The 26,716-nt window shown below is 41.9% G+C and overlaps 1 protein-coding gene across 2 annotated transcripts in view; it reads right to left on the minus strand.

Annotated features, from left to right (window-relative positions):
- The window catches only part of tmeff2a (transmembrane protein with EGF-like and two follistatin-like domains 2a), a 162,341-nt gene extending 149,044 nt beyond the window's left edge, over positions 1–13,297 (minus strand). For both annotated transcript variants that reach the window (XM_074658194.1, XM_074658193.1), the window contains exon 1: positions 12,479–13,297. In XM_074658194.1, the coding sequence (XP_074514295.1) occupies positions 12,479–12,668 (190 nt within the window). In that variant the 5' untranslated portion in view covers positions 12,669–13,297. The remainder of the gene's footprint in view (positions 1–12,478) is intronic.
- Positions 13,298–26,716: the final 13,419 nt, after the last annotated feature.

Below are 26,716 nucleotides of genomic sequence, written 5' to 3' on the forward strand. Positions count from 1 at the left end.
ACTTTATGTGAGAAAAAGTCATTAGAGTAACAGAATATTGATTCATATTTGATCAGCGCTGCCTAGTTTGACCGTTTGGTGTCTCTCTGAAATGACCAGTGATTGGCCAAAGTCTCCCGTCACGGGCAGAGTGCCGACTCCCCCCCTGCATCCTGACTACACCGGTCCAACATCGACCCTGATTCCTCCCCTCATGTAAATATAATGTAAATAATGTAAATCAGCTTTTATTGTCACACATTGTTTTTTTGTACACAGCACAGCACAGCACAGCACACAGTGAACTTTACTCTCTGCATTTAACCCGTCCTAGTGTGTAGTGGGTAGCTACTACTGTATATAGCTGGCTGGGGAGCAGTTTTGGGGGTTCGGTGCCTTGCTCAAGGGCACCCCGGCATTGCACAAGTTCGTACTCTTGAACCTGCGACCGGTTCCCAAGCCAAGTCCCTACGGACTGAGCTACTGATGCCTCATCCCTTCATCCTCCTTCTGGACCCTTAATCCATCCCTCCGTCATCATGGCTCCCCTCCATGTTCTATGGAATAAACTATTCTAAACCCATATTGTTACTGGCATGGTCTTTGTTAGTGAACCGAGTGCTGAACTGATCTCATACAGATATTCTCTTCTGGCATGCTGTCCTCTACAGGGAGCACTAATGTCTAGTTCAGTTTGCTAACAGCTCTCCTGGAGCAGGTACCGCGTCGCTGTCAGGCTCAAGGACACTTCAGCAGTACAATGTACACAGTTACTATACCCACTATACCAGCATGTAGCTCTACTCCATGTTTCAATCAGACTTGGCCAATGTTTAACATCAGTCTGATAGTTGCATTCAAAAGACAGCCACCATACAATGTACGTCAGTAGAAATACAATTAAAAAAAAACACTGAAAAAGAGTTTTACAGTTTCAGTGATCACTTTCACTTCATCAAAAAAGAGCACTTGAAATCACCTTTATAGTTTTAATCTCAAGGAGTTTTCCATGCTGTTGATACAAAACCTAACAAGTGCTGAACTCAAATTAAAAGTATTTAATGAAACTTAAAATGAACACCATAGCGTTGGTAGAAAACAGGCGGAGTTTATCACCAAAAAAACTATCAATGTCCTCAGCTTTGGGCTCTTTACCACTGACATTACGAGCCAGATATTTTATTTTCTATTCATAGACAGACTTATTATAATGGACACTTAGACTCAGCACCTTGTGTAACCTAACTGTAACAACCGATGCCCCTTTCCACTTCTAAAAGCCCTCCTTGGCATGGAACAACCTATCAGGCAATAATACCCCATGGAAGAGAGGCCCAATGTTAAAACCAACCTGCTATTTGCCAGGGTCCTGAATGACCATAAAGTGCAAGCTCTCTGTGCAAATATACAATCATCAAGCCAAGAACGGTGACATGAGAGGTCTCGGCGCTTGGAGTGCATGGATGGAGCAAAGCCCTTAGCCCGAAGAGGGCCGTACTGTAAGAGGCAATCTGGAAAGCCACAAAAAAATTGGCACCCAGGCAACTGGCATGGTGATACCCTTTGGAGAGAGGTATGATGACAGTCATACTACTGGCTAGGTGTATAGAAATGATTGGAAAATCCTTTTCACTAGAGTTATTCCGATACCGATACCAGTATCAGAAATACGTCCGATAACTGGATATCGGCAAGTACGCCAGTCTATGCACCGATCCGATACCGGGGTTTCCGCCAGTGTATTGCCAACACAGTCTCACGGCAGCTTCTGAAGTAGTCACGAAATGTAATCCCTTTGATTCGTGTACATACACAAATTTCCCTTTTTTTGTGACGCTCAGCACGACTTTCAACAACATATTTCAATTTCCGCTCCAGTCTTTTCAAAATAAAACTACTCAGTTAGGTTTAGGAATAGATCGACTTTGTTAGGCTTAGGCAACAAAACTACTTAGTTAGGTTTAAGGAAAGATCACAGTTTCAGTTTAAATAACACCGAAAGTGGTGTAACTTAAGTACGGAACTTACATGACAAAACTACTTAGTTAGCTGTAGGAAAAGATCGTGGTTTGGGTTAAAATAACTCAGGAAGTGCTGTAACTCAAGTTGGGAAGTTACGTGACATACAAATCAACTTTGACTCCTAGTTTCACGCGGGACACGAACAGCAGTCTTTTGGGTGAAAGTCCTGTTTTTTGCCCCGCCGGGCCTGAGACGACTCCTCGCCAAACCAAAGCATCGGGGAATGATGTATTTTTAAGATGTTTTTTAAACTAAAATGTGTTACACAAGTAGCGAACACCTCGTAGTGTAGGTTGTGTGCTTAACGTTAGCGAGTGTCGGTGTTTGCGGTAAAGAGAGAGACAGACGGAGAGACAGAGGGAGCGTGTGTGACGGAGTGACAGTGAGGGTCAGCTGTAGCTGTAGTGTGTGTACAGTTTAGGCTGTCGTGGGTGAATAAATGCTACAACTCCTCAAGACACAAGCCAAGTTCCAGTGTCTTGAAGGAATTTACGTCTCCATTACAACAGGGCTACCTGCTTGAGGATGTGTGTAGCCGCGGCTGTGACTAGTGGTCAGAGGAGTGGCTGTAAAACGGCGATGAACACATTTAATTTCATGTATTCTTCACAATAAAAGTCCCCCGTTATATTGTTATTTAAAGGCTTTTATTATGAAGCAGCAAAATCAGGATTTTCATCAGCAGCAACTTAACACGACTCCTGTACTGCTGAAAGTAGGGATGCACCGATACCATTACCAGTATCGGGTATCGGGTCCGATACTGTGCTCATATACTCGTACTCGTACTCGCAAAACGGCTCCAATACAACGGCACCGATACCACTTTACAGTGATCCCACCTCAACCGGCACGCACCGGCCCTCACTGTCATTGCGCCACGGGGTTTTGCTGAGAGATGGTGCAGTGAGCCCTTTGTCCACGGTGCGGCGAGGTCCAGGCGGGGAGCGCTGTAAAGCTGCGGCCGCGAGCCACCTTCGCCCCGAGCCTTTCCAAGCCGACCTAGAGCCGGTCGCGGCGCACTGCCTCGTATGGGTGACTCCCCAGCCTGCCGTGTGTCTCTCACACCCTCCAGCTGGCTGTTAACGAGGGTCTTTTGGCACAGAGAAGTACTCGTATCGGTACTCGGTATCGGCGAGTACCCAAATGTAAGTACTTGTAATTGGTCTGTGCATCCGTATCGGTGCATCCCTAACTGAAAGTCAAACAGTAAAATAAAGCAGATATTTGAAAGTACAAACATTAGCAAGAGATTCAGTTAGAAGCTACAAAAGTACATTATATCACAACCATACATGATCAGCAGTAAACAGCTGTTATAATAATAATAATAACTAGGCCAATATGATTGTTTTTTTATCAAACTGCTATCGGATTGGTACTCGGTATGGGCTGATACCACAGCTTCAGGTATCGGAACCTCTCTACTTTTCACAACTGCTGGTAGACTCTTTGTGAGATGGGAAATGTTTTGTTTTTGTGAAATCACTCCAAGTTATTAATTTGACAGTTTGATATTTTTGTTTTTAAGGTTTCCTGGACAGAAGGTTGTGAAAATAACAAATGAAAGAAAATAGAGGGAATGTGGCTCCTCCTCATGCCATTAAACTGTCTTCTTTACCAAGAAACAGATGTGCAGCTTGGATATCTTCAGGAGCCAGTAAGCAAGAAGAGCACACGTATCAATTGTAGACAACAACTTAGAGGGATTCATTACCGATGGAGTCATCCTTATGAGCAGCAGTGCAACTGAGACTTACAGATAAAATAAAAGACGCTTTGTCTACACTAGAAAAACAAAATAAAAGACGCTTTGTCTACACTAGAATTACAAAATAAAAGACACTTTGTCTACACAAGCATTACAAAAAAAGATTTGTTTGTGTGAACTGTTTACAAAGACGAATGTGACGCATCAGCTTTTGTTATGGATGTCAAGCCTCTGAATGAAACAAGTATAAAACATAATAGAATAAATGTCCCAGATGATCACCTCTCAGAAACATCAGGGCCAACAGGGTTTCGGCTTCAAGGAAAATTCAGCACAAATCTCAATTAGTTATATGACAATGATTGCCTTAAAGCGAGTACAAATATAGATTTACAGTACTGGTACAACCTGAGAGGCAATTTCTCATACGTGTCAGTTAAGGGCTCAGGGAATGCGATATTCTTAAAAAGATGTTGTTACTATCACAGTAATAAATGACACACACTCACCCTGACATGCAAGTTATTTTTCATCATCTTAGGGACGTTGTCTTTTACCAATAAAACTAATTTGGCCATTGCTACAATCCCTTTTTTCCGATTGTCTCAAGTGGCAGCTGTTGTGAATTCTGCAATCTGAGTGCTTACGTTTGGAAAACATCACAATTAACGAGATTTGTTGTAAAAAAAAAGAAGCAATTTCTTTATGCCATTAGAACATGAACATAATTATATGCTAAAATAAGGGCTGTCAGGGAGATTGTTCTGGGGAGTGAAAGTCATTGTGTTTGTAAGAAACAGCTCAAGGCATAGTTTAAATCCAAACATGACAGTTGGATATTTGTTTTTTTGTTCAATAGCTTCTTTTCAAATGTCCACATTTACTACTCGAGCATCTATGTTTGTCCAAACACAAATGGTTTTCCCTGCTGAGCAGGTAAAGATAGGTTACTAACCCTGACAGCTCTGCACACCCATTGAGTTTTTAGAGGGTGTAACATCCGCCGCATTTGACAAAGTGAAGCATTTACTGTTATTGTTCTGTCTCCAACACTTGGGATCCATTTCTGAGCTGAAACTCAGTTCTGACAACTACAGAGTGCCTGTCTAAAAAACTGAAAAAAAAGAGTGCCGGTGTAGTAAAAGAACAGAAATCAGAAAAGTGAAAGTAAATGTTGCGAAACACTTCCCTTACAACACTTGGCCTTAGAGCTCCAAAACTTTCAATCATGACTAACCACCATCCTCATGATAAGAATTATCTTTAAAGATGCATTTCCAATGTGCAGAATTATAATAACCGACAGACATAAATCAAACCATAACTGTCAGTATCCGGAAGCTAAGTCTTTTTGATGGAAACAAGTTTTGGAAGTACTGAATATCAAACGAGGCTTGATAAGTCAGTGAATCTTTATTCAATCACGTAATTTTTAGCTCATGAAACTGTGGCGGGCTGGATGTCAGATCACTTTGATCACATTTGAATTAGACTAAACAATGGTTGATTATGATCGGATAAAGGTCCAACATGTTAGACGCCATAAAGACATTATGGCCAACGTTATATGACGTTAATATATAATACGGGGGGGGTTGGGGCGGCGTTCTTATGTTCTCATCTCGTGAACACGGTAAACACGACACCATTTGAAGGCACCATAAAACCCAACTCCCTTTTTTTCTGTGGTTTCTGCTATTCTGGCTTTAGAATAGTATATACTATCCTAACCTAAAGTAAAAATTCCGTCTGCATCAGACAAGTCAGTAATTCTACCTAGAAGTAGCTCTTTTAATATTTTTTTTAACATTTAACAGAACAGACTCTAAATTCCTACATGATCAATATTCCATAAAGTCATTCTGTAGAGCGCGATGGTGAGAGATCTTACAGACATCTTCACAGTGGAAGGACCTAATACTCCTGTGCAACAGCAAGTACATTATGACAAATAACTGTGGTATTAATAACATTCATTATGATATTCATGTTGATCTGAACTGTCATTGTTTGTGGTACGAGGTGTTCTGTTACGTCTTTGTTATCTGTACTTTTTGACATTGTATGATTCCTGTTTCTGTATTTAAAATAAAATAAAAAAACTATAAGTAAGCAGACGAACACCAAATGTTAATGGGTGCTTTTTGGTACCGGCTCTGTGCACAGCCCAGGTTGCACTGTGTCAGAGGCCTGGAAAACTTACACTTCCTGCTCCTGCCCTGCCGTTCCAGGAGGAGATTACAGTGAGCTGAATAATTAACGAAAACAAGCTGGCAAACATCAAATATTGAAAAGGTAATGTTTATATGCTAACGATTAAGATGGCAAGCGAAGCACTTACTTGTCTAAAAGAGAGAGCTTGTCAGCCAAATGCATCTCCTCCTACCTACCTGGAATTTCACAACACTAAGAAGAACGAGGAGTCCTTCCCCCCTGTTTTAAGCATTGTTCTGATCAATAATTAAGCAGACTAAATTAATAATGAAGGCTGAACAACCACAGCGGTGAGACATCCTCTCTTGACCTCTCTCGTGCCGGGGGCCTTTTTTTCTGTAACTTTGCAACAGGTTTTCTAATGTTTGTCATAGAGAGAGTTATTATTATGTTATTAAAAGCTCCAAGCACCAAAATCAGAATCAGAATGGGTACTAATTACAGAAAGTCTGAAAATAAAGCATTTTCAGTTTAACAAGCCAGTTGCTAATGACTAACTTTTGATACCGTTTTGATTAGACCTCCCTTCCAGTGGCACGTCTTATTCTATTACTCAGTTTCTTGCCGCTGGTTTCTCTCAGAGGTGTGGACCTGCATGCAGGAGAAGCACTTTTGACCTCTGTGTTGACAAATCTTGGAAGCAGATGGCCGATCCTCACCAGACTACTGGTAATTCATTCCACTTGATGGGATTTACAGGGGGCATATTCCGCACTTATCCCTGTCACTTCGACTATCAAAGCATCACATGGCCTTTCAGGGTGAACAATAGCAGGAGGATACAGTGAAGAAGGGATTGTGCCCCTGCTCAGAAACCCTCCCACAGGAGATGTAAGGTATATCAAGGGGTAAATACATTCATATTACAATACTGCAATCTGTGAAAAACTATTTGAATTGTGATAGAAAATAAAACTGAATTGGACAGACTGAAACTGGTACTTAGGGATGCATTCAGCGAGAGATGAATATTAACATTCTCGGCTTCAACTTGTTTTGATATGGATGAATAAAATGGCAAAAAGACATGAGCTGATTTTAGGCCAAAGTCACCTATTAAAGATAACACAGACTTCGCTCATTTATCTAAAGTGATACAAGCCAAATATGACAGGCAAAGTGCCACCAGTGGGTTGACTGTGATAATTACACAAAATGTTGAATACACAGTCAACTGTGCTGGATGGATATAAAACCTGTCCAATTGGTAGTGATGCACCAGTCTGACTTTTTCAGTCCCGATACCGATAGCAATACCTGTGCTTTGGGTATCGGCTGATACCGAGTACCGATCTGATACCAGTGTTTCATTAATAAGCTGTATGCCTCACTGTGTGGACATGACTGGGATCATTCTGTTATGTGTAAGGCAACATCAGGCTTGACTTAAACATCGCTTTCCTAAGTTTTATCATTAAACCGTCAAGAGTGGTTAACACGGCCAGTCAAATTATAGGGAAACCACAGATGCAGCTAAACAGCAGGCTGGTCTTGACATAACAAGTGACCATCCATTGTACCCACAATTTGAATTGTTTGGCGCTTTAGACTGCCAAAAACGTCTATAAGAATTCATTTGTCCCAAGTGCAGTTAAATTATTAAAGAATTAAATACATTTGCCTCGTGTTCATGGAATTGGCACATTGTACATTTGTAATTGGCCTTCAGAACCTACTGAACTCCAAGCTCCTCCAATGTTTTTATTGTTTCTTACTTTTTGTCTTATTTGTAACTCATGTTGAGTAACTAACTAACCAACCAACCAACCAACCAACCAACATTAAAACAATAAATCGTACTCCAGCAACTTGGCAAAAAATCTTCAAAATTAACAGCTTTTTACTGCAGCAACAAATTCGTCAAAACTTAAACAGGAATTCAAATTCCATTATATTATATATATATACGTATATGTGTAAACATAGAATTTAATTGAATAGATCGGCCCCATTGTCACAGATACCCGATCCAGCTATCTGAGTCAGTATTGGCCCGATATCCGATCCAGTATCAGTATCGGTGTATCCCTAATTGGTTTGAAAAGAGTTGGCTTTCCATGTTCATTCACACGTATAGAAACATAATTAATGGAGCACCAGCTTTTCCATGTAGGTAAATTACCATCGTAACAAGACCTCAACCACCACATTGCTTATTTATTAAGATTTGGCTAGTTGATTTAAAAAAGCCTTAAAGGAGCAGTGTGTAGGATTTAGCGACATCTAGCAGTGAGGTTGCAGATTGCAACCAACTGAATAGCCCTCCGCTCGCCCCTCCCTTTCCAGAGCTACAGTGGCCTTCAGGTAACGTAAAAACGGCCCTCTTTAGAGCCAGTGTTTGGTTTGTCCATTCTGGGCTACTGTAGAAACATGGCGGAGCAACATGGCCAGCTCTGTCTCCTAACAATTACGTTCCCATACAACTAAATTGCATTCTCAATTATGTTATATTTTGTCGTGGATTATGTTTGTCTTTGACGTTTAACAAATACAGCATGTATTGTATTGTTGAGGTCAGTTGAGGAAATACCAAGCACCGCCCACCAGCCGGAGCAAATATTCTCATTATAAAGCTGAACAGTACACTACAAGATGATTCTGACAACATGAGGAGAGAAATAGGCATTACAGTAACAGAATATTAATTCATATTTGATCAGCGCTGCCTAGTTTCACCATTTGATCGGAGCTCGCGACAGCTGCCTCTGTTGAATGAGCAGCCAATAGGAATGCTCTCTCTCTCTCTGAAATGACCTGTGATTGGTCAAAGTCTCCCGTCACAGACCAGATGTTCTAAAGCCTGAAAACAGAGCCATGAGGAGGAGCAGAAGTCTAGTTTTCTGTCAGAACACTTGAATTACAATATGCTGAAAGGTTATTATGGAATTTTTGCCCAATGATGCCAAAAATATACTACCTACTGTAGCTTTAAGTATCTGAATCTGCACATAGCTAGTATCTAATATTGTCAAATAAGTAAATAATTGGGGAGTCATAAGTGATGATTGAGAAAGATTATTTTACTATGATACGATACATTGTTTTTAAGGAAAATCCTACTCATTCTGCCTTTAAAGACACAATGAAATAAACATACATTTAAACACTTGAATTATAATATGCTGAAAGGTTATTATGGAATTTTTGCCCAATGATGATAAAAACATTCTGCCTGCCCAACCCTCGCTTTAAATTGGTGGCTGGTGACAAAAACGTTTCACAGTTCGGTGAGTGACTAAGTCTTGTGAAGTTTTACTTTGGCACTTCCAATGTGTAGATTACAGGTTCCCATACACAAATATAACCAGCTTTTTATGAAACATACATACAGTAATTAAAGAAACAAATGCTCTCTGCTGACATATGACTCATATGACGTGTTTTCACACATCCTGCCTAGTGCAGCTTTACACATTCCAGTACATGTCTCCCAATGACACACTGACTGAGTTCACCACAGGCATCTCGAGACCAAGTCTGCACTCACAATAGAACAAAGATTAACTTAGTGTCAAGATCATTTTGGGATCCTCTGTTCTGCCTCAGTGAAGCCTTCAATGGTCGTTGTTCATGGCCGTCCACAGATGCAAACCAAACAGAATGACAATCTTTGTCAAACCCACTTTCTCTCCCCTCTGTTTTATTCCACCGAACAGAATCCCATTCAGCACTGGTTCAAAGGCAGCACTGCTGAAACTGGTACCCCGTTCCCATTTTCATGACACTAGCTGCCCATAATTATCTGCATCTTAGCACTGAGGTGACACTGAACTCATCCCCACACAGTTATTCAGCCTGCCATAGTCTCCCTGGGCTTGAAAACTGTCACACATTAGTGCTGTTGTTAAAGTGCATGTGCAGGAAGGAGTGGATAATTAAGCCCTGTGCAATTACTGGCTGTTGTTTTTTTTAAAAATTATTATTGAAAGGGGTTTATCTTTTTTCACGACACGGATCACGTGTCACTTGTTCTGTCCTGTTAATTCTAATTGATGCCGGCTGCATGTGTGTATGCTTTGTTCTCAGTATATGCACTTAAGCCTCCTCAAGGCGTTGTTGGATAAAAGCCTCGAAATGCATATGAGAGTGTGTCAGGAAGTGGGGAGGTAGGCAAGTGTGTATTTGGACAGGATGTGAACCATTATTGGTCATCACGAGCAAATTATCACCACCATCAACAGCCGCACAAAATGATCCTCCAATACAATACAAGATATGGTAGACGGTTTATCCGATGGAGAATAAACACCAGGCTGAACCACTGCAAACTGACACATTAAAACAGATGAGCTAAGTCATCGCTGCTACAGTCATTTGCTAAGGATTCTGGGAAGAAAACTCTAAAACCTTTAAACAGATAAGCCGACCACACAGAGCACCATGACACTCTAAAGCTTCATTTAAAAAGAAACAAATTAAACACTAAAGATGATTCAAATTAGTGATGCACCGATCTGACTTTTTCCATCCCAATACCGATAGCGATACCTGGGCTTTGGGTATCGGCCGATACCGAGTACCGATCCGATACCAGTGTTTCATTAATCAGCTGTATGTCTCACTGTGTGGAAGTGACTGGGATTATTCTGTTGTGTGTCAGGTGACATCAGGCTGGACTTAAACATCGCTTTCCTAAATTTGTGAAACAAAATGCAACAAATAAATACATAGGTAACATAACATCAATTTACTGAATTTTCATTTGCTGTTATTTATTATTAAAATAATAAATCGTACGCCAGCAACTTGATAAAAAATATTCAAAATTAACAAGAATTACAATTCAAGTATAAACCGTTTTAATGCAGCAACAAATTGGTCAAAATTAAAAAAGGAATTTAAATTCCAGTATATAATGTATATAGTATATAAACATAGAATTGAATTTAAGTATCGGCCCCATTGTCAAGATACCCAATCCAGCTATTTGAGTCAGTATCAGCCCGATATACAATCCAGTATCGGTGCAGCCTTAATTAGAATGATGCAAATATTATAATAATAACAATATTTCTCATTTGGTCGTGTTTGTGTCTGTCTCAATTAGCCTGTTATCATAATCAAATTCATTTAAAAAAATATCCAAATGAAGACTTTGTTTGTGAATTCATATTTATTTATATGTATTTGTTTAAATGTCCAGCTAGCTGCTACACATACTCCCTATGTGATGTTTGCAACATATCCTCCTATCTCTTTCTATTAACATCCTAGTGCTCTATTCAGGCTGCACTGACTCCATATTGATGTGTGGCTGTTATGAGCTATATTATCAATACTGCTACTTGCCCATGAGTGTGTGGACGCGCTCTCGGAGCTATTTTAAGGGTTCAGACTTGGACAGGCGACAGGGGAAATATATGGCGGCACAGCCGGCTGATTTACAGAGAGAGAGAGAGAGGAGAGGAGAGGGGAGGAGAGGAGAGACGCTGGTCGGCTCTGCAGCCTGCTCCGCTCCTCTCCTCTCCTCTCCTCTCCACTCCGCTCCTCTTCCATCGCTCTGGGCACCGAGCACCGAACACACACAACAAGTTTACAGCTCGGTGGCCTATAAAACAAACCACTACATTTATATTTAAAGTAACACTCGATGGAACGACCGGGACGCGGAAATAAATTAAACGGGATTTATGCAATGTATTCCAGAATTTGAGGGAATTAAAGTGTAATCAGAATGGAAGAGCCGGAGTTGACCAGAAGCATGTCGTTACGCAGAGATGAGCACAGAGATGCGACTCTCTGGATCCTCTATTGATAACACTGTTGGTGTTATTATCTGGATCCTCTATTGATAACACTGTCGCTGTTATTATCTGGATCCTCTATTGATAACACTGCCGCTGTTATTATCTCGATCCTCTATTGATACCAGTGTTGGTGTTATTATCTGGATCCTCTATTGATACCAGTGTTGCTGTTATTGTCGCCTTATTCTTCCGTTCACATGATCCTCACTGCTGCTGCTCTCACTTTGTCTCCGATCCAAATCATTGATCCCCTCTCTATCCAGCTGATTATTGTGACATGATCGGTGGTGGATGCGTCGCTGTCATGCTCCGAGACCAACTCAACCAGGCTAAATGCACTAACTCAACCAGGCTAAATGCACTAACTCAACCAGGCTAAATGCATTAACTCAACCAGGCTAAATGCACATGAAGCAACCCCCCAAACAACTGTGCATCCTGTCATCATGGTGTTCTCTGCAGCCTGGGCTCCACAGAACAGAGACAACACCAGACCCAGGCATGGACATCATAATAAGAACCAGCCATGCGTTTTAAGAGCTCCTCTAAACTTTGTCCTCTAATGCTGCTTTAGTCCCGCTGGATCACTAGTGGTCTGGTTCTCTAGATCTAATGCTGCTTTAGTCCCGCTGGATCACTAGTGGTCTGGTTCTCTAGATCTGATGCTGCTTTAGTCCTGCTGGATCACTAGTGGTCTGGTTCTCTAGATCTGATGCTGCTTTAGTCCTGCTGGATCACTGGATCACTAGTGCCCTGGTTCTCTGGATTAAAACACTAACTCCCGCCGTCATGAGGTGACTCTCACCGGAGCAGTTCCAGCCGGTGGGCGTCTGGCAGTCGCTGAGTGAGGACGGGAAGGCTCTCAGTTGCTCCACAGGTAAAGTAGCGAGGAAGGAGACCAGAGTGATCCGGAGCCAGCCTCCCGCCGTCCCGCTCCACCGGTGCAGCCGTCGGGGCTCGTCGAGCGGTGCCGCCGCCGCCGCGGACAGACCCATGTCTCACTGGCCCCGGCAGCACGGGCGGGCTGGGAGAGAGACGCAGACTCGCACCGACAACTCCGGTCCCGGCAGGTTGAGCGGGGCGCCTAGAGACCCACGGAGGAGCATTTTCCGTGCGACACCGTGCGCCCCATGTAGCAGTTCTTACCCCCGTGTACACTGACCGAATGGGTTCCGCCCGGTCCAGGGGAGGCTGCTGCAAGAAGAGGAGGACTGGGGTGGTGGTGGTGGAGGTGTAGAGGGGGGATGGGGGGGGGACTGCCGAGCCTGGGTGAGAGATGGAGGAGGAGGCTGAGTGGGATGAAAAGTTAGCCAGGAAGGCGAGACGACTTCAGAGAAGAGGAAGATGCTTGAGGATGAAGAGAGGAGAGGAAAGATGACAAAGAAAACAAAAAGGAGGGTGATTGAAAAGGAGGTAATCAAACTGTAGAACTGAGAGCCAGAGTATCCCACGGTCACGGTCAGGGCTCGGACACGGCGGGCAGTAGAGTGATAGTATCCACGGGTGAAACCAGCAGCTCTCCTGCTCGAGCGGAGCGGTCCTCCCGGTTCCTCTGGAGGCTATGTGTGCTGCGTTCACAGGCGCAGCGAGTTGCTGCTATTCTCTCTCTCTCTCTCTCTCGCTCTCTCTCTCTCTCTCTCTCTCTCTCCCTCTCCCTCTCCCTCTCCCCCTCTCTCTCTCCCTCTCCCTCTCTGCTCCCCAGCAGCTGTTTCCTACAGTGGTTATGATCACGTGGAGTATGATGCGAAGAGGGAGGGGGTGCTCCTCCAGTAATAATTGGAATATCTTACTGGTGGAGTAGGCAAAACAGTGGAAGACAGAAGGAGAGAGATAGGGGGGGAGAGAAAGAGGAAAGAAAGCAAAGCAAGGCAGAGAGCTCCAGGTCTAGTCCTATCAGTTGCTGGTGCCTACACCAAAGGGTAGGCTGTAGGCCTGGAAGGGAGCCTTTATAATTGGCCGGCAGCATTTTAAAAAGTCTGCAGGAATCGATTCGTCCAGCCTGGCCTTGGATAATTGCTCCGCTTTGAGACGACACGGACGCTATTCCTGGGTCTCTGCCTCCAGGCAACCCGAAGATACCTCGATATTATTCATATACTTTTGGACATAACCTGCTGCTGTCACGCGGGGCAGGATGCGGCCAGTAATTGACATGCTTTCGGCCATGAAATGCCCTAGAAAGTGCGCAGCATCTGCAAGATTTAAAGAGGCCAAGTCCAACATCAGGTTGAGAACACTCACCCTCTGTGAACCAAGGAAATTAGAAGCCATGCGCATGGAAAAGCCCATAGGAAACAAAGGGGCTGCTGTTGAAGCCTGTCACGACTATAAAGAAGATACTTGACCTCATGATTATAAGGAAGCTAAGCTGCAGCTGCCTGTAAACAAATAAACCTTTTATTGCTTTTCACTTACTTCAAGCTCATTACATGGGAATATCATGCCTTGTCTCTGCTAATGGGTTCATGACACACATGCTTTGCAGCAACAGCAACTAGTGTTGTCAGGCTATTAAATGGGCATTATCAGTTGCTATAAGCCCCATAGATGTGGGTCAGTAGGGGCCTACTACACCCACTAATTGGTTTTATCATCTATTCACATGTTAGATCACTGAAAAAATTTATAAAAGAACCCAACAGCGACCATATTTATTACAGGGGCAGAAGCTGAAATCAGGCAAACACAATGTTTTCCCTAAACTTAACTGTTTTTTGTTGCCTAAACCTAAATAACTTGTAGTTTTGTTGCTTAAACCTAAATGAAGTTGTATTTTTATTTCCTAAACCTGTTTTTGTTGCCTAAACCTAAAGAAGCTGTAGTTTTGTCGCCCAAACCAAAAGAAGTTGTAGTTTTATTGCCTAGACCTGTTATTTTTGCCTAGACTAAAAGAAGTCATAGTTTTGTTGCCTAAACCTAAATAAGTTGTAGTTTTGTGGTTTAAACCTAAATTAAGTTTTATTTTTATTTCCTAAACCTGTTTTTTATTGCCTAAACCTAACTGTTATTTTTGCCTAGACCTAAAGAAGTCGTAGTTTTGTTGCCTAAACCTAAAGAAGTTGTAGTTTTGGTGCTTAAACCTAAATTAAGCTATATTTTTATTTCCTAAACATGTTTTTTTCGTGCCTAAACTTAAAAAAGCTGTAGTTTTGTTGCCCAAACCTAAATAAGTTGCAGTTTTATTGCCTAAACCTAAATGTTCTTTTTACCTAAACTTAAAGAAGTTGTGGTTTTCTTTCCTAAACCCAAAGAAACCTTTTTGTTTGTGTTCAAAAACACTTTTCAGTTCCACTTTCACTTTTACAACATAGTAGGTGTAGTAGGCCCCTAATGACCCACATCTAAGGTGTTTATAGCGACTGATAACACCTATTTAATGGCCTGATAACAGTCGAATCGGGTGCATAGACACACACACCTGCACACTAGATGTCTTCTGTGGCATCACATCGAAGAAAAACACATGTGGGGGATGGAACCTAGAGGACACATCTTAGATGTTGGTGTTAATTTAAACATGGCTGCCCCCCATCAACACTCTGTGTGCAACTATTCTCATGGCAGTACAAACCACCACAGGAATAGCTAACTTCATTTGCACAGGATATTCATAGAATGAGTGTAAACATCTCGGGACACCTTTTTGGTTGCACCTGATATTCCTAATATTGTCATTGAATCAAGTGTATGTGAAAGGGAAGTGCTAACGTTGTTTTGTTTTTTATGCCTAGTACATTTCCTGTATGAGTGAGACTCCCATCTATTCCTGCAGGTGGCCATTTCCACCAAAAACGCCCTGCTAGACTCATTGTACTCTACCTGCCCCAAACAGCAGACAGAGTGGCAACTAAATACAGTACAAGCATCTGGCAGCAAAACAGAGGTTTTGTCTCAGGTGTTTGAGGCTTACAGGGGGTGGAACTCAATGTGGCTAGAAACACCAGATAAATGAGAATATTGCTTTGTGTCTACTGGATGTTCAAACCTGCATTGACTTTTCTGGCCACTTGGGGGCAGTGGAAGCAAGCTGTAAACACAACCTTGACATATTATCACCTTTTTAGGTTGATATTGCGAGCTCATTAGCAAACGGTGGCTTACACATCCAGCAGATATGTAGTAACATTGGCAATCATTGGAGTCATGTTTCTAGATACCTGATGAATATCTGGTGCTTTATAGCTGCTAAATGCTCCACTATGTTCACCGGCTAGTCGCTAACTTTGTCTGTTTGTTGTTTGGTGCTGAACTGGTAGTGTGGCGCTGAAAATAGTTGCCTACTGCATCCGTCAAAGTGAATTACAACAGTAAAAGAGGCTAATATGCTCCGTAGAGGTGAGAGGAGAACTGCAGAGTCGGGAGAGTTTGGACTACACAAATATAGTTCAAAGCTAGGGTTGGAAAATGTTCCTCAAAAACATTTTTTGTTATATTTGTTGAAATTCTCATTAAATCCGACAGCAATCAACAAATCAAATGCTCTGCCAAAAAAAGAAAAAGATCCAGTATCTGTGGCAGTCGCAGGGCTATAATAAGTCTGTCCAATCATACGACCTAACTACCTCTACCCGTGCACTCACAGAGTGCTACAAGAATGAGTCCTAAAACTTGGAAATGAGTTAGCATTTTAGCACTTCCAGTTCTTTCGTCTGGAAGTCAGTGGTTTTTTTTAATGGGTTTTAGTTAGATGCCTGAAATAAGGGGGTTAACACAAGCGGAAGAGTTTTTAACGTCTTGTTCTACGACATAAAATACGTCAGTACCCACTTGTGTATTTTGACACCTTTATGTGTCTTAAAAAAGGCAGTTGCTAAAAAGTGGCTAAATGAGACTACTAAACGTTATCACGCCGACTCGTCTGCCTTTACAGCCTCGTTGTGTATACCCGCGTTCATGCAACCATAGTTTGTTTATAGCCTAACATTAGCTTTTTACTCCTGGTGATTGCATTCACGCTTCAAAAATCATAGACGTGGTGTTCATTTGTGAAGATAATCTTTCTGAACCAAACGTGTAAGTATCATAAACGTTTGTTTGCCACAGGGCTTATTTTCTGCAATAATCCAAAACCCAATGGAAAAATCCCATTGGCTTTTTGTCGAGGGAACCAGGGCGATGCTAACTTCCTGGTTGGCCTACAAAAATATGTCATCTCTTGAGCGCTCTATTGCATGTCACCAGAGTCTTCAACAAGCTTCTAGCTTGACAGCTGTGAGTACTAACAATAGCTATGTTCACTGTTTACGTTCAGTTTTGGGGGAGTGGCTTTGGAGGGAGGCCTGAACGGACCATCAGTGTTGCAGACTTGTCGACTTTCTCGCTAGATTTAGCGACTTTTGGAGCTAGTGCTTGTAGCTACTTTCATTGGAAAGAGGGCAACACTGCGCTGGGTTTTTAAGTTGGATCATTTATTTTTTTTTTAATCGAGCAAGAGTTTGCTTTAAAGGTTCATTATTGAACTTGTAAATAGGAAAATAATTTAAGCACAAGGCTGACTTATTGTAAAATTTCCTGCTGATGAAGGCCACAATATGTGGCTGAAAGCTCAGAAAAACTTCCAGTGTTGTAACTGGACCTTGATTTTTTTTTAAATAATGGTGGGTTAGCTGCAGCCCAGATGTTAGAGCAGACTGTCCATTAATCAAAGAGTTGGCAGTTTAATCACCACCTTCTCCTGTCCACTTGATGAAGTGTCCTTGAGCAAGACACTGAACCCCAAATTTCTCCCGATGAGCGTGTACTGTATGTGGGGGGAAACATGTAATTTGCTTTAGACAAAAGCATCTATCAGATGAATGTAATGTTTAAAATGATCACAAAATAAAGACGTGCAGTCTTTGTCTGTAGATCTGTCAGGCAAAACCAGAGCGAGGACAGCAACAGAAGCTGGCTGAATATGTATAGTGTGAGTCTGAAACTATGACAAGGAAGAGGAAAAGATAAGGCTAACTAGCAGAATAGTAGCAAGACAGCCCAAGGCTGCCTTTGTACTGGTGCTAATTTGGAATTCAAAGCGAGGCTTCTCTTTTTGCTTCCAGCAGTCTTCATTTGTCCACTGAAGCATTTGGGCATACTGTACAGTTGCTGCTTTCCAGGCAACCTTGTGTATAATCTGGTGTGTGAAATAGGAGTACAATGGGAGAAACAGGAGTTAAATATGAGTTTTATTGTAATGCCATTTGAGAAGTTGGATAACCCATTTCTCTGTTGGCACTAGAGTACTTCACATGAAGTGTGTGTTTTTTTTCCTGTGGCACAGCTGTAGAGAGGAAGCTTTAGTCCTTGCTTACATCATAGACACCTGTAACACAGTTGCCAAACTTACTTCCACCATGAGTCCTCCTAATTCCTGGCAGAAGGAGAGAAAAATTATTTGCCAGCATTTTTGAGCAATCACCAACAGGACCAGACTGGCCGCTTTGGACCAGTTTTCCTTGTGGGCAGTTTCAACCATTTTGGCTGTTGGGGCTGTGACACTGACGACTAGCCCAGTTGACTGGCCCAGACTGGTTTTGGGGTGGAGAAAGCTATCAGATGGCCATGGGTCACGATCAGACCCTTTAGCATAATGGTCATAACTAAGCTGATCTCAATACAGTTTAACACAAGGCCATGTCAATGAACGTTGGCTGGTCTGAGTCAAAGGCCCACGAATATTTCTCATTCCCAGTCCATCCTGTTTTGCTTGCGTGTGCAGAGGCCAGTCGCCACCGCACTGGGATGTATAACAGGGAAGGCTGACTTTAGAACGGAGTCGGTTCACTCTTTAGGGTTTCATTTTACTGGCATGTAAATAGAGGAATCTTTTGAGAGTCTCCAGTCTGACTCAAAAGATTTGGACCACTTTGCAACCCTGTTACCTACAAAATTACAGGACACAAACAGTGGTCTCCTAAGTGAAAGTCTTGTGTTTCTTTAAACCACCCAACCTCCTCGCTACATGGCCTTCCTCGGATTAGAAACGGATTTGTGATACCTCAAAAACAAGCGTAATCTGGGATAAAATACCTTTCCCTTGAAACGGGACAGGAACAGCGGTCTCCTGGGTGTAAGTCCTGTGTTTGTTTGACCCACCCATCCACCCTGACCTCGTCCTTACACGACTACGATTAAAAGCGTATTTGTTATACGTCAAAAACAAACCTAATCAGCAAGAAATTAGTTTCCCTCTAAACATAATTGACAATGCAGTTTCGTTGTATGGGAACATGCTTTTTAGGAGACCAGGCTCTACTGTGACTGCGCCTGGTCCCGCTGCTTGGTAGCACAGACATCACTGAGATAAAGCACACATTTCTAGGCTTACAGAAAGCTTTACAAATATGAAATCTCAATGAATAAAAAAATCATAATACCATGAATAATAACTGATCATCCAGGGTACCCTGTCAATAGTTTTAAAGATATGTTGTTCATAATGGGGAAATGCTTCCTGAGCCACTGTAGCTTTCTGGGCTGACTTTGCCACATTTTGGAGCAAGGCATGAATTATACACTTAAAGAGGACTTATTATGCTTTTGTACTTTTCTCCTTTCCTTTAGTGTGTTCTATAGTTTTTTTGTGCATGTAAAAGGTCTGCAAGATTACAAAGCCTTAAATCCACGCCAAAGGGAGTTACTCTCCCCCCCCCCCCCCACAGAAAAACTGCTCCTGAACTGCCTTGCTTGAAGTCCTGCCTTTTCTTCCATAACATGGTGATGTCACCAAGTAACACATTTGCATAATATCTGCTGAGCAGCTAATTTGGCACGCCCTCAAACAAAGCTAGTTAGAGCGGAGCTGGAGCGAGGTCAGTGCGAAGAGTTTGGTTCAGTTGACCAATCACAACAGTGGGCCAGCTGACCAATCAGAGCAGACTGGGCTTTTTGGGGGGGCAGGAGCTAAAACTGAGCATTTCAGACAGAGGGTGAAAAGAGCTGCTGCAGTACAGTCGCTTTGAGAAAAATAACATATTTTCTGATCATTGAAGAATGTAAACATGTTCTAGTAGAAATCCAAAATACAAGAATGCTTCTGAAAATAAACACAATAGGTCCCCTTTAAACTAAAACAACATCCAGTGTAGCATCACAACTCTATAAGAGAGTGTTATGGGAGTAAGGACAACTGGAATGAATAAATAATAATAATAATATGAGGGAAGGAATTCAGTATTTGTATGCACCAAACATGATTGCTAGCAGTTAGCAGTAGGGATGTCACGAGAACCAATACTTCGGTACCATGTCGATGCCAAAATTAAAAAAAAGTGACAGCACTCTTTTTCTACAGTACCGAAGGTACCGTACGATGCCTGTAGTGGTCATTGGTAGGGATGTGACAGTGAGGAATATTTTCCCACCGGTTAATAAACTTGTGACAACACCGGTGTCACCGATTTCACCGGACATTTTACAAGAAAAAATGATGGTCAACATGTGCAGAGCGCTGACTCTGATCTTTACTGTCGGTTGGCAGTTTGTCTGGCCTCTCCAGTAGAGCTTTTGCTGCTGGGCTCCGCTGCGGGGCTCCACTGCGGGGGTTTACCTGGCGCCGCTGCTCCGTGCAAACCGGCTGTGACGGCTCCATCCGCCTCGCGGCGATAACCTCATTAACATTATGGTTCCCTGATAGCCCTGGGATTAAACTTGAAATATTGCCAAATAGGTTCGACAACAAATCCTCCGCCTCCTGCTCCTGCTACTCTGAGCTGACGGACCAGATGCGTTCACGGTCAGTATGTAGCGTCCGTCGTCTGACTATCGATTGATAACATGCCGCTGATACGCCAAAATGAACAAAATGGGTCAATTATTTTTATTTATTACTTAAAGGCTACATGCCTCTGTTTTTTGTAATGTTCAAATGTTTTTAATAAAAGTGCGTGTTGAATTACATGGGATTTATTGTTTTTTTTTTACCGTGTTATCTAATTTGGTATCGAGAATCGTGGAAATTCACTGGTATTGTTATCGTCTACTTGATTTCTGGTATCGTGACATCCCTAGTTAGCAGAGCTGTAAACACTTTGAGCGTTCTTCCTTAACACACCGGAGTAGTCACAGCAACATGTAACTGCAGTTCATACTGATACAAAAACTTTAATCCCAGAAAATCTCTTCCTGATTTGTGATCAAAATGAAGTAATTAAAAACATGAATTAAGGGCAACACACATCAGTGGCATACGATGCAAGTCAAGTCATTTTCTATGTAAGCCTGCACGCTGCTGGTGTCTTGAAACATTTCATCACAGGTTAATGCATGCCATCTCTTCAGGATTTGCCACTGTCCTATTTCCCAGTGTCAACACACATCAACTTTCCTGAAAAACACCAGTTTTATTGTATTCAGCCCTGCGATGTAACTTGCTGCTGACCAAACAAAGCCAGTTTCACGTTTGCTTTGTTAGAAGAGCAATGTTAATTAAATCGGTAAATGGACTGCAGTTATATAACACTTTTCTATCTTAACTGACAAAGCGCTTTACAATTTGCCTCTCAGTCACCCATTCACACACACACACACACACACACTCAAACACTGATGGCGGCAGAGCTGCCATGCAAATGGCCTGCCCAACTTCGGATTCAGTGTCTTGCTCAAGGACACTTTGACATACGGACAAGAGGAGCCGGGGATCAAACCGCCAACCTTGTGATTAAAGGACGACCTGCTCTATCTCCTGGGCCACAGCCGCCCCTTTGAGAGAGACATGTACCAACCTAGCTAAAACAATGATAAATGGGTTAATAATGACATTGGTGGCAGCAGTGGCGTTAGCCTCTGGCTAACGTAGTAGTTTTGTCCCATCAGCATTGCGTTGCGTCTTGACTAGAGTAGCTCTGAAAGTGCTTTCAAGGCCAGCTGATGGTTGAACAACAACCAGTTTGTCACACACACTGTATCATCCTGGCTCAAGGTTAGTGGTGCCCCACTTGCTAGAAGCTAAACCATCCATCCTCCTTAGGCTGCCTACAGACAGTTGTCTCTCTTTTTCTGATATAGCAGCAAAGCACACCTGGAGTGGTGAATACCTTTGTCTTGTACTAAAAACATTGGTCTGGTGTAACGTGCTAACATAGCCAGGCTAGCTTAGGATGAACACATTAGATCATACTTTCACTAAAAAGTCATTGACATCCTTGAGGAGTACATTTGTCCTGGCCCTCATTCTTGTCCTTGCAGACTACAACAGAACATTTGGTGTGTCTACTTGCCACTTCTGGGAGTAGAGATTCAGCTTGGAGGTAAGCCAATAAAAAGTGTATCGGCCAACCCTGCATTACATATTTTTCACGAAGGACACTAAAGGAATTGAGGTTTTCTCATTCCCTACTTTAGTAGACACAGCTACTTGCATTTATGTGAACCTGCCTGGCAATGCAAGACTAATCTCTTTCTGTTATTTTATTCATTTTACACGACTTCTTACCGTTTAGAGCTTATATATAACAAGGTTTAAATCCCAATATAGATGTGATTGATTTTTTTTGTGTGTGTGCGTGTATACCTGTCCAAGACATGCATGGCTTTGAACTTTCCTTCAGAGGCCAGGAGTGCAAAATCATCCACACTTTAAAATTCCTGAGGCGGTCAAGAGAACTCGGTCTGGTCTGTGTAGGTGGACACTTGCAGAGCAATGCCAGCCATGCTTGTGTCAATCTTTGTTCAAAACTTCACCCACGTGGATTTGCAGGGTGTAAATTGAACAACCATCTTGTTTTTTGGATAAGCTTTTACCTCAAGGCCAGACAGTTGTTCTCTGCTATCCCACACAGCTCCAGTAACAAAAGTAGATAAAGGTCAGCACAGAACATACTGGTATAGTTGAGTCTCCTTTTGATTCCTCCTAAAGAAGCCCGTTGAGTGCTGGCTGCAGAGTTTACAAGTCGCTCTCCGCTTTAACAGAATACACTGTGCACTGCACCTAAACAGTCATTTCTAAAACATTGCTTCTTCTGGCTGTGACTTATTTTTCCCTGCATTAGTCGGACTTAATACCTAGTCCGGTATCAGTGACGCCCATGCAGGCGTTGCGAGGAGGAGGTCAGCCTAAACGCAGCCTAGCCCCAAGCTAAAGGCTAATTACATTTCTGACTTGCTGAAATGTACACCGTCTCCTGAGAGAGCATTCTGGAATAACACTCAACCCTGTATCAGATATCTGATGATTGATTTTTACCTCATAATTACTCTAATGTATTAATAAATCATCCATTTCTTTAGTAAATCTAGGGGATGACGATGTCATGGGAAACATTTGCTGGTGTATATTACCCATGCCAAAAGTTGAAAGGTTAGAGTGCATATGGAGACGTATGGTATCGAAGTGTGTCAGCATGTTATGGTGATTGCTGAGATGCATTATCACAACATGATACTGGGCTCTTGGACGCATTGGTAGTTTTGTGTGTGTGTGTGCGTGTGTGTACTTGTACAGCTATCTTTGTGAGGACCAATTTGAGTTTTAGACCTTCAGAATGAGGACATTGGAAAGTGAGGACATTTTGGTTGGTCCTCACTTTGGGACAGGCCTGTTTGAGGGTTTGGCCCGGTTCGAATCCTCTTCGTCTTTGTCCCTTTGCTGCATGTCGCCCCTCTCTCTCCCCTTTCCAGTCTATCTGTGTATCTCCTGTCTATCAAATAAAGGCCCAAAAATAATCTCATAATAATAATAATAAAAGGTTACGGTAAAGGTTGGGGTCAGGCATTTAGTTGTGATGTTGTGTGATGAGTTGTGTAGTTGTATTCCATTGCAACTCCAGTGCCCAGGAGCAGACCTACGCCTCCACCATTTTGGACTGTAATTGAGTCGACTACCATAATGACGCCAGCAAACGTCCGCCTACAAAGTGTCGTATGAAAGTAAAACAAAATGATTTATTTTCTATTTTCATAATTTTAATGTCTCTACCAAAATGACCTGTGTTGAACGATAAAAATACCTTAAATATGCATACTATTATAACTATTTACTTACTTGCTTATTTTATACATATACATTTTATACTTTTTTGCCCGGCTGCTTCCCAGAGGAGCATAAAGTGAGCGATGGACATAAGTGGAAGTTAGAAAAATCCAGCAAACAGATTTTGAGAGCAATCTCAAATGTTTTCATGTCAAGGATCCAAAATGGAGACAATAGTCCACATACCATGGATGTAGAAGAGGGTCCATTAGACCACAGACCATGGATGTAGAAGAGGGTCCAATAGACCACAGACCATGGATGTAGAAGAGGGTCCAATAGACCACAGACCATGGATGTAGAAGAGGGTCCAGTAGACCACAGACCATGGATGTAGAAGAGGTTGTGTCCTGGTCTTTTGTCCTGCGTGTTAGTAAATAGCCTACAACTACATTAGATTATGTTGATGTCATGCTACTAGCGCTACTAGCTACTGGCCGATAGCCGGTTGTTTGGGAACAGAGACGTTAATACATCCACCACGGTACAGGCTGACAGCATACAGCCCATGGGTGGATTAGAAGATAATAAAAGTGATGCAGGGCGGTGCGGTCCCGTGGGTCTGCTGACCGTTCATTATGCCGAGGAAAATAACTCTGAATTTGGCTGTTAGTGAATTTTACAACTTTTAGGACATAATGATTTAAATGAGGGATATTTAAGTGTTCGTACTGGGAAGTTGATTCACCTAAATATAAGTATCCTCTGATTTACATTTGTCTCTTTATACATCCATGACTATGGACTCATCAGCGTTTTCAGTCCAAAATCTATTGCCATCACACGGTCATTGTCAAAAAAGCACCAGAGTTTCACCTCTTTGCTTCTATACTCTTTGGTTTGGGGGTTAAGGTTAGGGTAAGCGGCTGGGGAATGCATTCTGTCAATGAGTGTCCCCATAAAGATAGAAGTACAAGGTTGTGTGTGTGTGTGGGGGGGGGGGTGTAACTGGTGAGCCAAGCGCTTGTCAAATTAAACTTTTGTCTCAGCACACACTGATTAGAGTCACGACTCCGATGTGTGAGTTTCTGCAGTACTTTGAAACTATGATTAAGTGCAAGTTCCTGAAAAGCGAGTAGGCTTCCATGTGCAGACCGGCTGTTCCAGGAATTGTCGTCATCATCATCATCACCACCTCAAGCATCATTATTCATCATAATCGACACATTTATTGTAATTTTCTTCCCACCTTCTCAATCATTATTCTTCTTCATGCCCTCACAGTATCTGTCACTGTCGATGTATTCTTTTATTGCTGCCTGATGACAGTGACATAACACATTTACAAAACTCGTTCTCATTTGAGTCGTAGGCAATTGTATTTGGTACTTCTACACCAAGAACAGTACCGAAATGTAATGACATTATTATTATTATTATTATTTGTATTAGAATTGAAAGAAACTACTCTGTACATTATGTGAGCATACAATAAATATGCGTATGTTTCGAGAGCTCCAGTATACAAAACTGGCCTCCATATCCTGGTGCTATTAGCATAACAGAAACCTATTGTTACGGCAACACTGTCTCCCAGAAATTACATGCATATACTATTGATTTGTTTTCCCAATTGTGCTTTGGAGGGATTGCAATTGCTGCCTGGATCATATTCTCTTGAAATATTTTTTTTTCTAGTTTACAGTGGGAAGCGCTTTTATGTAACACATGCGAGTCGTAGGGAGGTGGTCTGGGTGGATGGTGGCCGTTCAAACGGCAGGGCTCCGATATCCGAGACTGGGGATTTTTCAGGTTTGGGAAAGCTTGTAGTTTCGGTTAAATGTTAATAAATTAACCATAATAAATAATGCTTTAGTTGCTACAGTATGAGTGGATATTGTAGAAAAACAAATGAAATGCATTGTCAGTGAATATATAGCCAACCAAAGTCGGCTAATATATTCAATATCAACATTTTGCTACTTGGCAAATACATCCATTAACAATGCTTCCTGTGAACTTTAACATTAACAAATTCAACTTTTTAGAAAATGTAGTCCAATTGGCATCTCGTCTCTTTCAGAATGTATGTACTGTAGCAAATTAGTACTTTATAAATGTAGTTTTAACACGGAAAAGGTAGGTACGTATTGGATAATGATATTTTTATATTTGCACTTTTTGTATTTGCATTCTTCCCACTTTGTATTGCAACTGCTGCTCTGCGATTTCCCTTGGGATGAATAAAGTTGTATTTGATCTTATCATCCCGACCTGTGAGAGGCAGCAATGTGCTCCAAGGCATCCAGTCTGCCGGAAATACAAAAGAAGAGGAGGTACTTCCTTTTGTCGCAGACTGACAGACAGTGCATCCATTCAGCGAAGAGGAACCTACCTTTTCAAGATTGAGTCTCACCTTAATGTCATTGTGATTTCTCTTTTGCTGTTGTGTGAATTGTCGTGTTTTGTGAAATGCTGTTGTGTTCTGACCCTCAGGGCCACCATACTTATTGGACTGTCAAGACTTACACTGGAGATAAAGCGGCTAAAATCAATGTTTTCATACAACAATGTATCGAATGACAATGTGAAAACTATGTGGCAATGTGAAAGTGGTCACTCGTACAGAGAATTATCACCTAAATCTGCAGCTCCGCTCAGCTTTATGGACCTAAACAGTGAGTTACAGCTCACTGTTTAGCCGTCATACTGCAACAAGCAGCTGTTTTCAGCTAAAAAGCTCTAACAACCCACTGTACGCTACCTGCTCAGCACAAAACAACAGACAGACACAGTTAACAATTAGCTGGTGAACATAGTAGGGCTGGGACGATACAACTATCTCAATACTATCACAATAGTGGGTGCCGATTAGATATGTATTGCGATTCAATATTACGATTTATTGCGATTTTTGTTAACTTTTTTAACACTAGACCATGGGGAAAGTTGAATCATACACCTCTTGGGACTTTTATTTTGGGAGATATCTAAATTGATAATAGTAAAAATATTTGATTTGATGTATGTAGTCAGAGACGTCTTGAAGTCAAATATATCAGTCATTGTCAGGCATTATTTATTAAATCTTTTCCCAACCCAACCAAACCCCAAAATCAAAGAAAAAAGACATTTTCCCTCACAAATTAGTGG

The sequence above is a fragment of the Sebastes fasciatus genome, chromosome 14, assembly GCF_043250625.1.
Source record: "Sebastes fasciatus isolate fSebFas1 chromosome 14, fSebFas1.pri, whole genome shotgun sequence".
In the NCBI taxonomy this organism is placed as follows: domain Eukaryota; kingdom Metazoa; phylum Chordata; class Actinopteri; order Perciformes; family Sebastidae; genus Sebastes; species Sebastes fasciatus.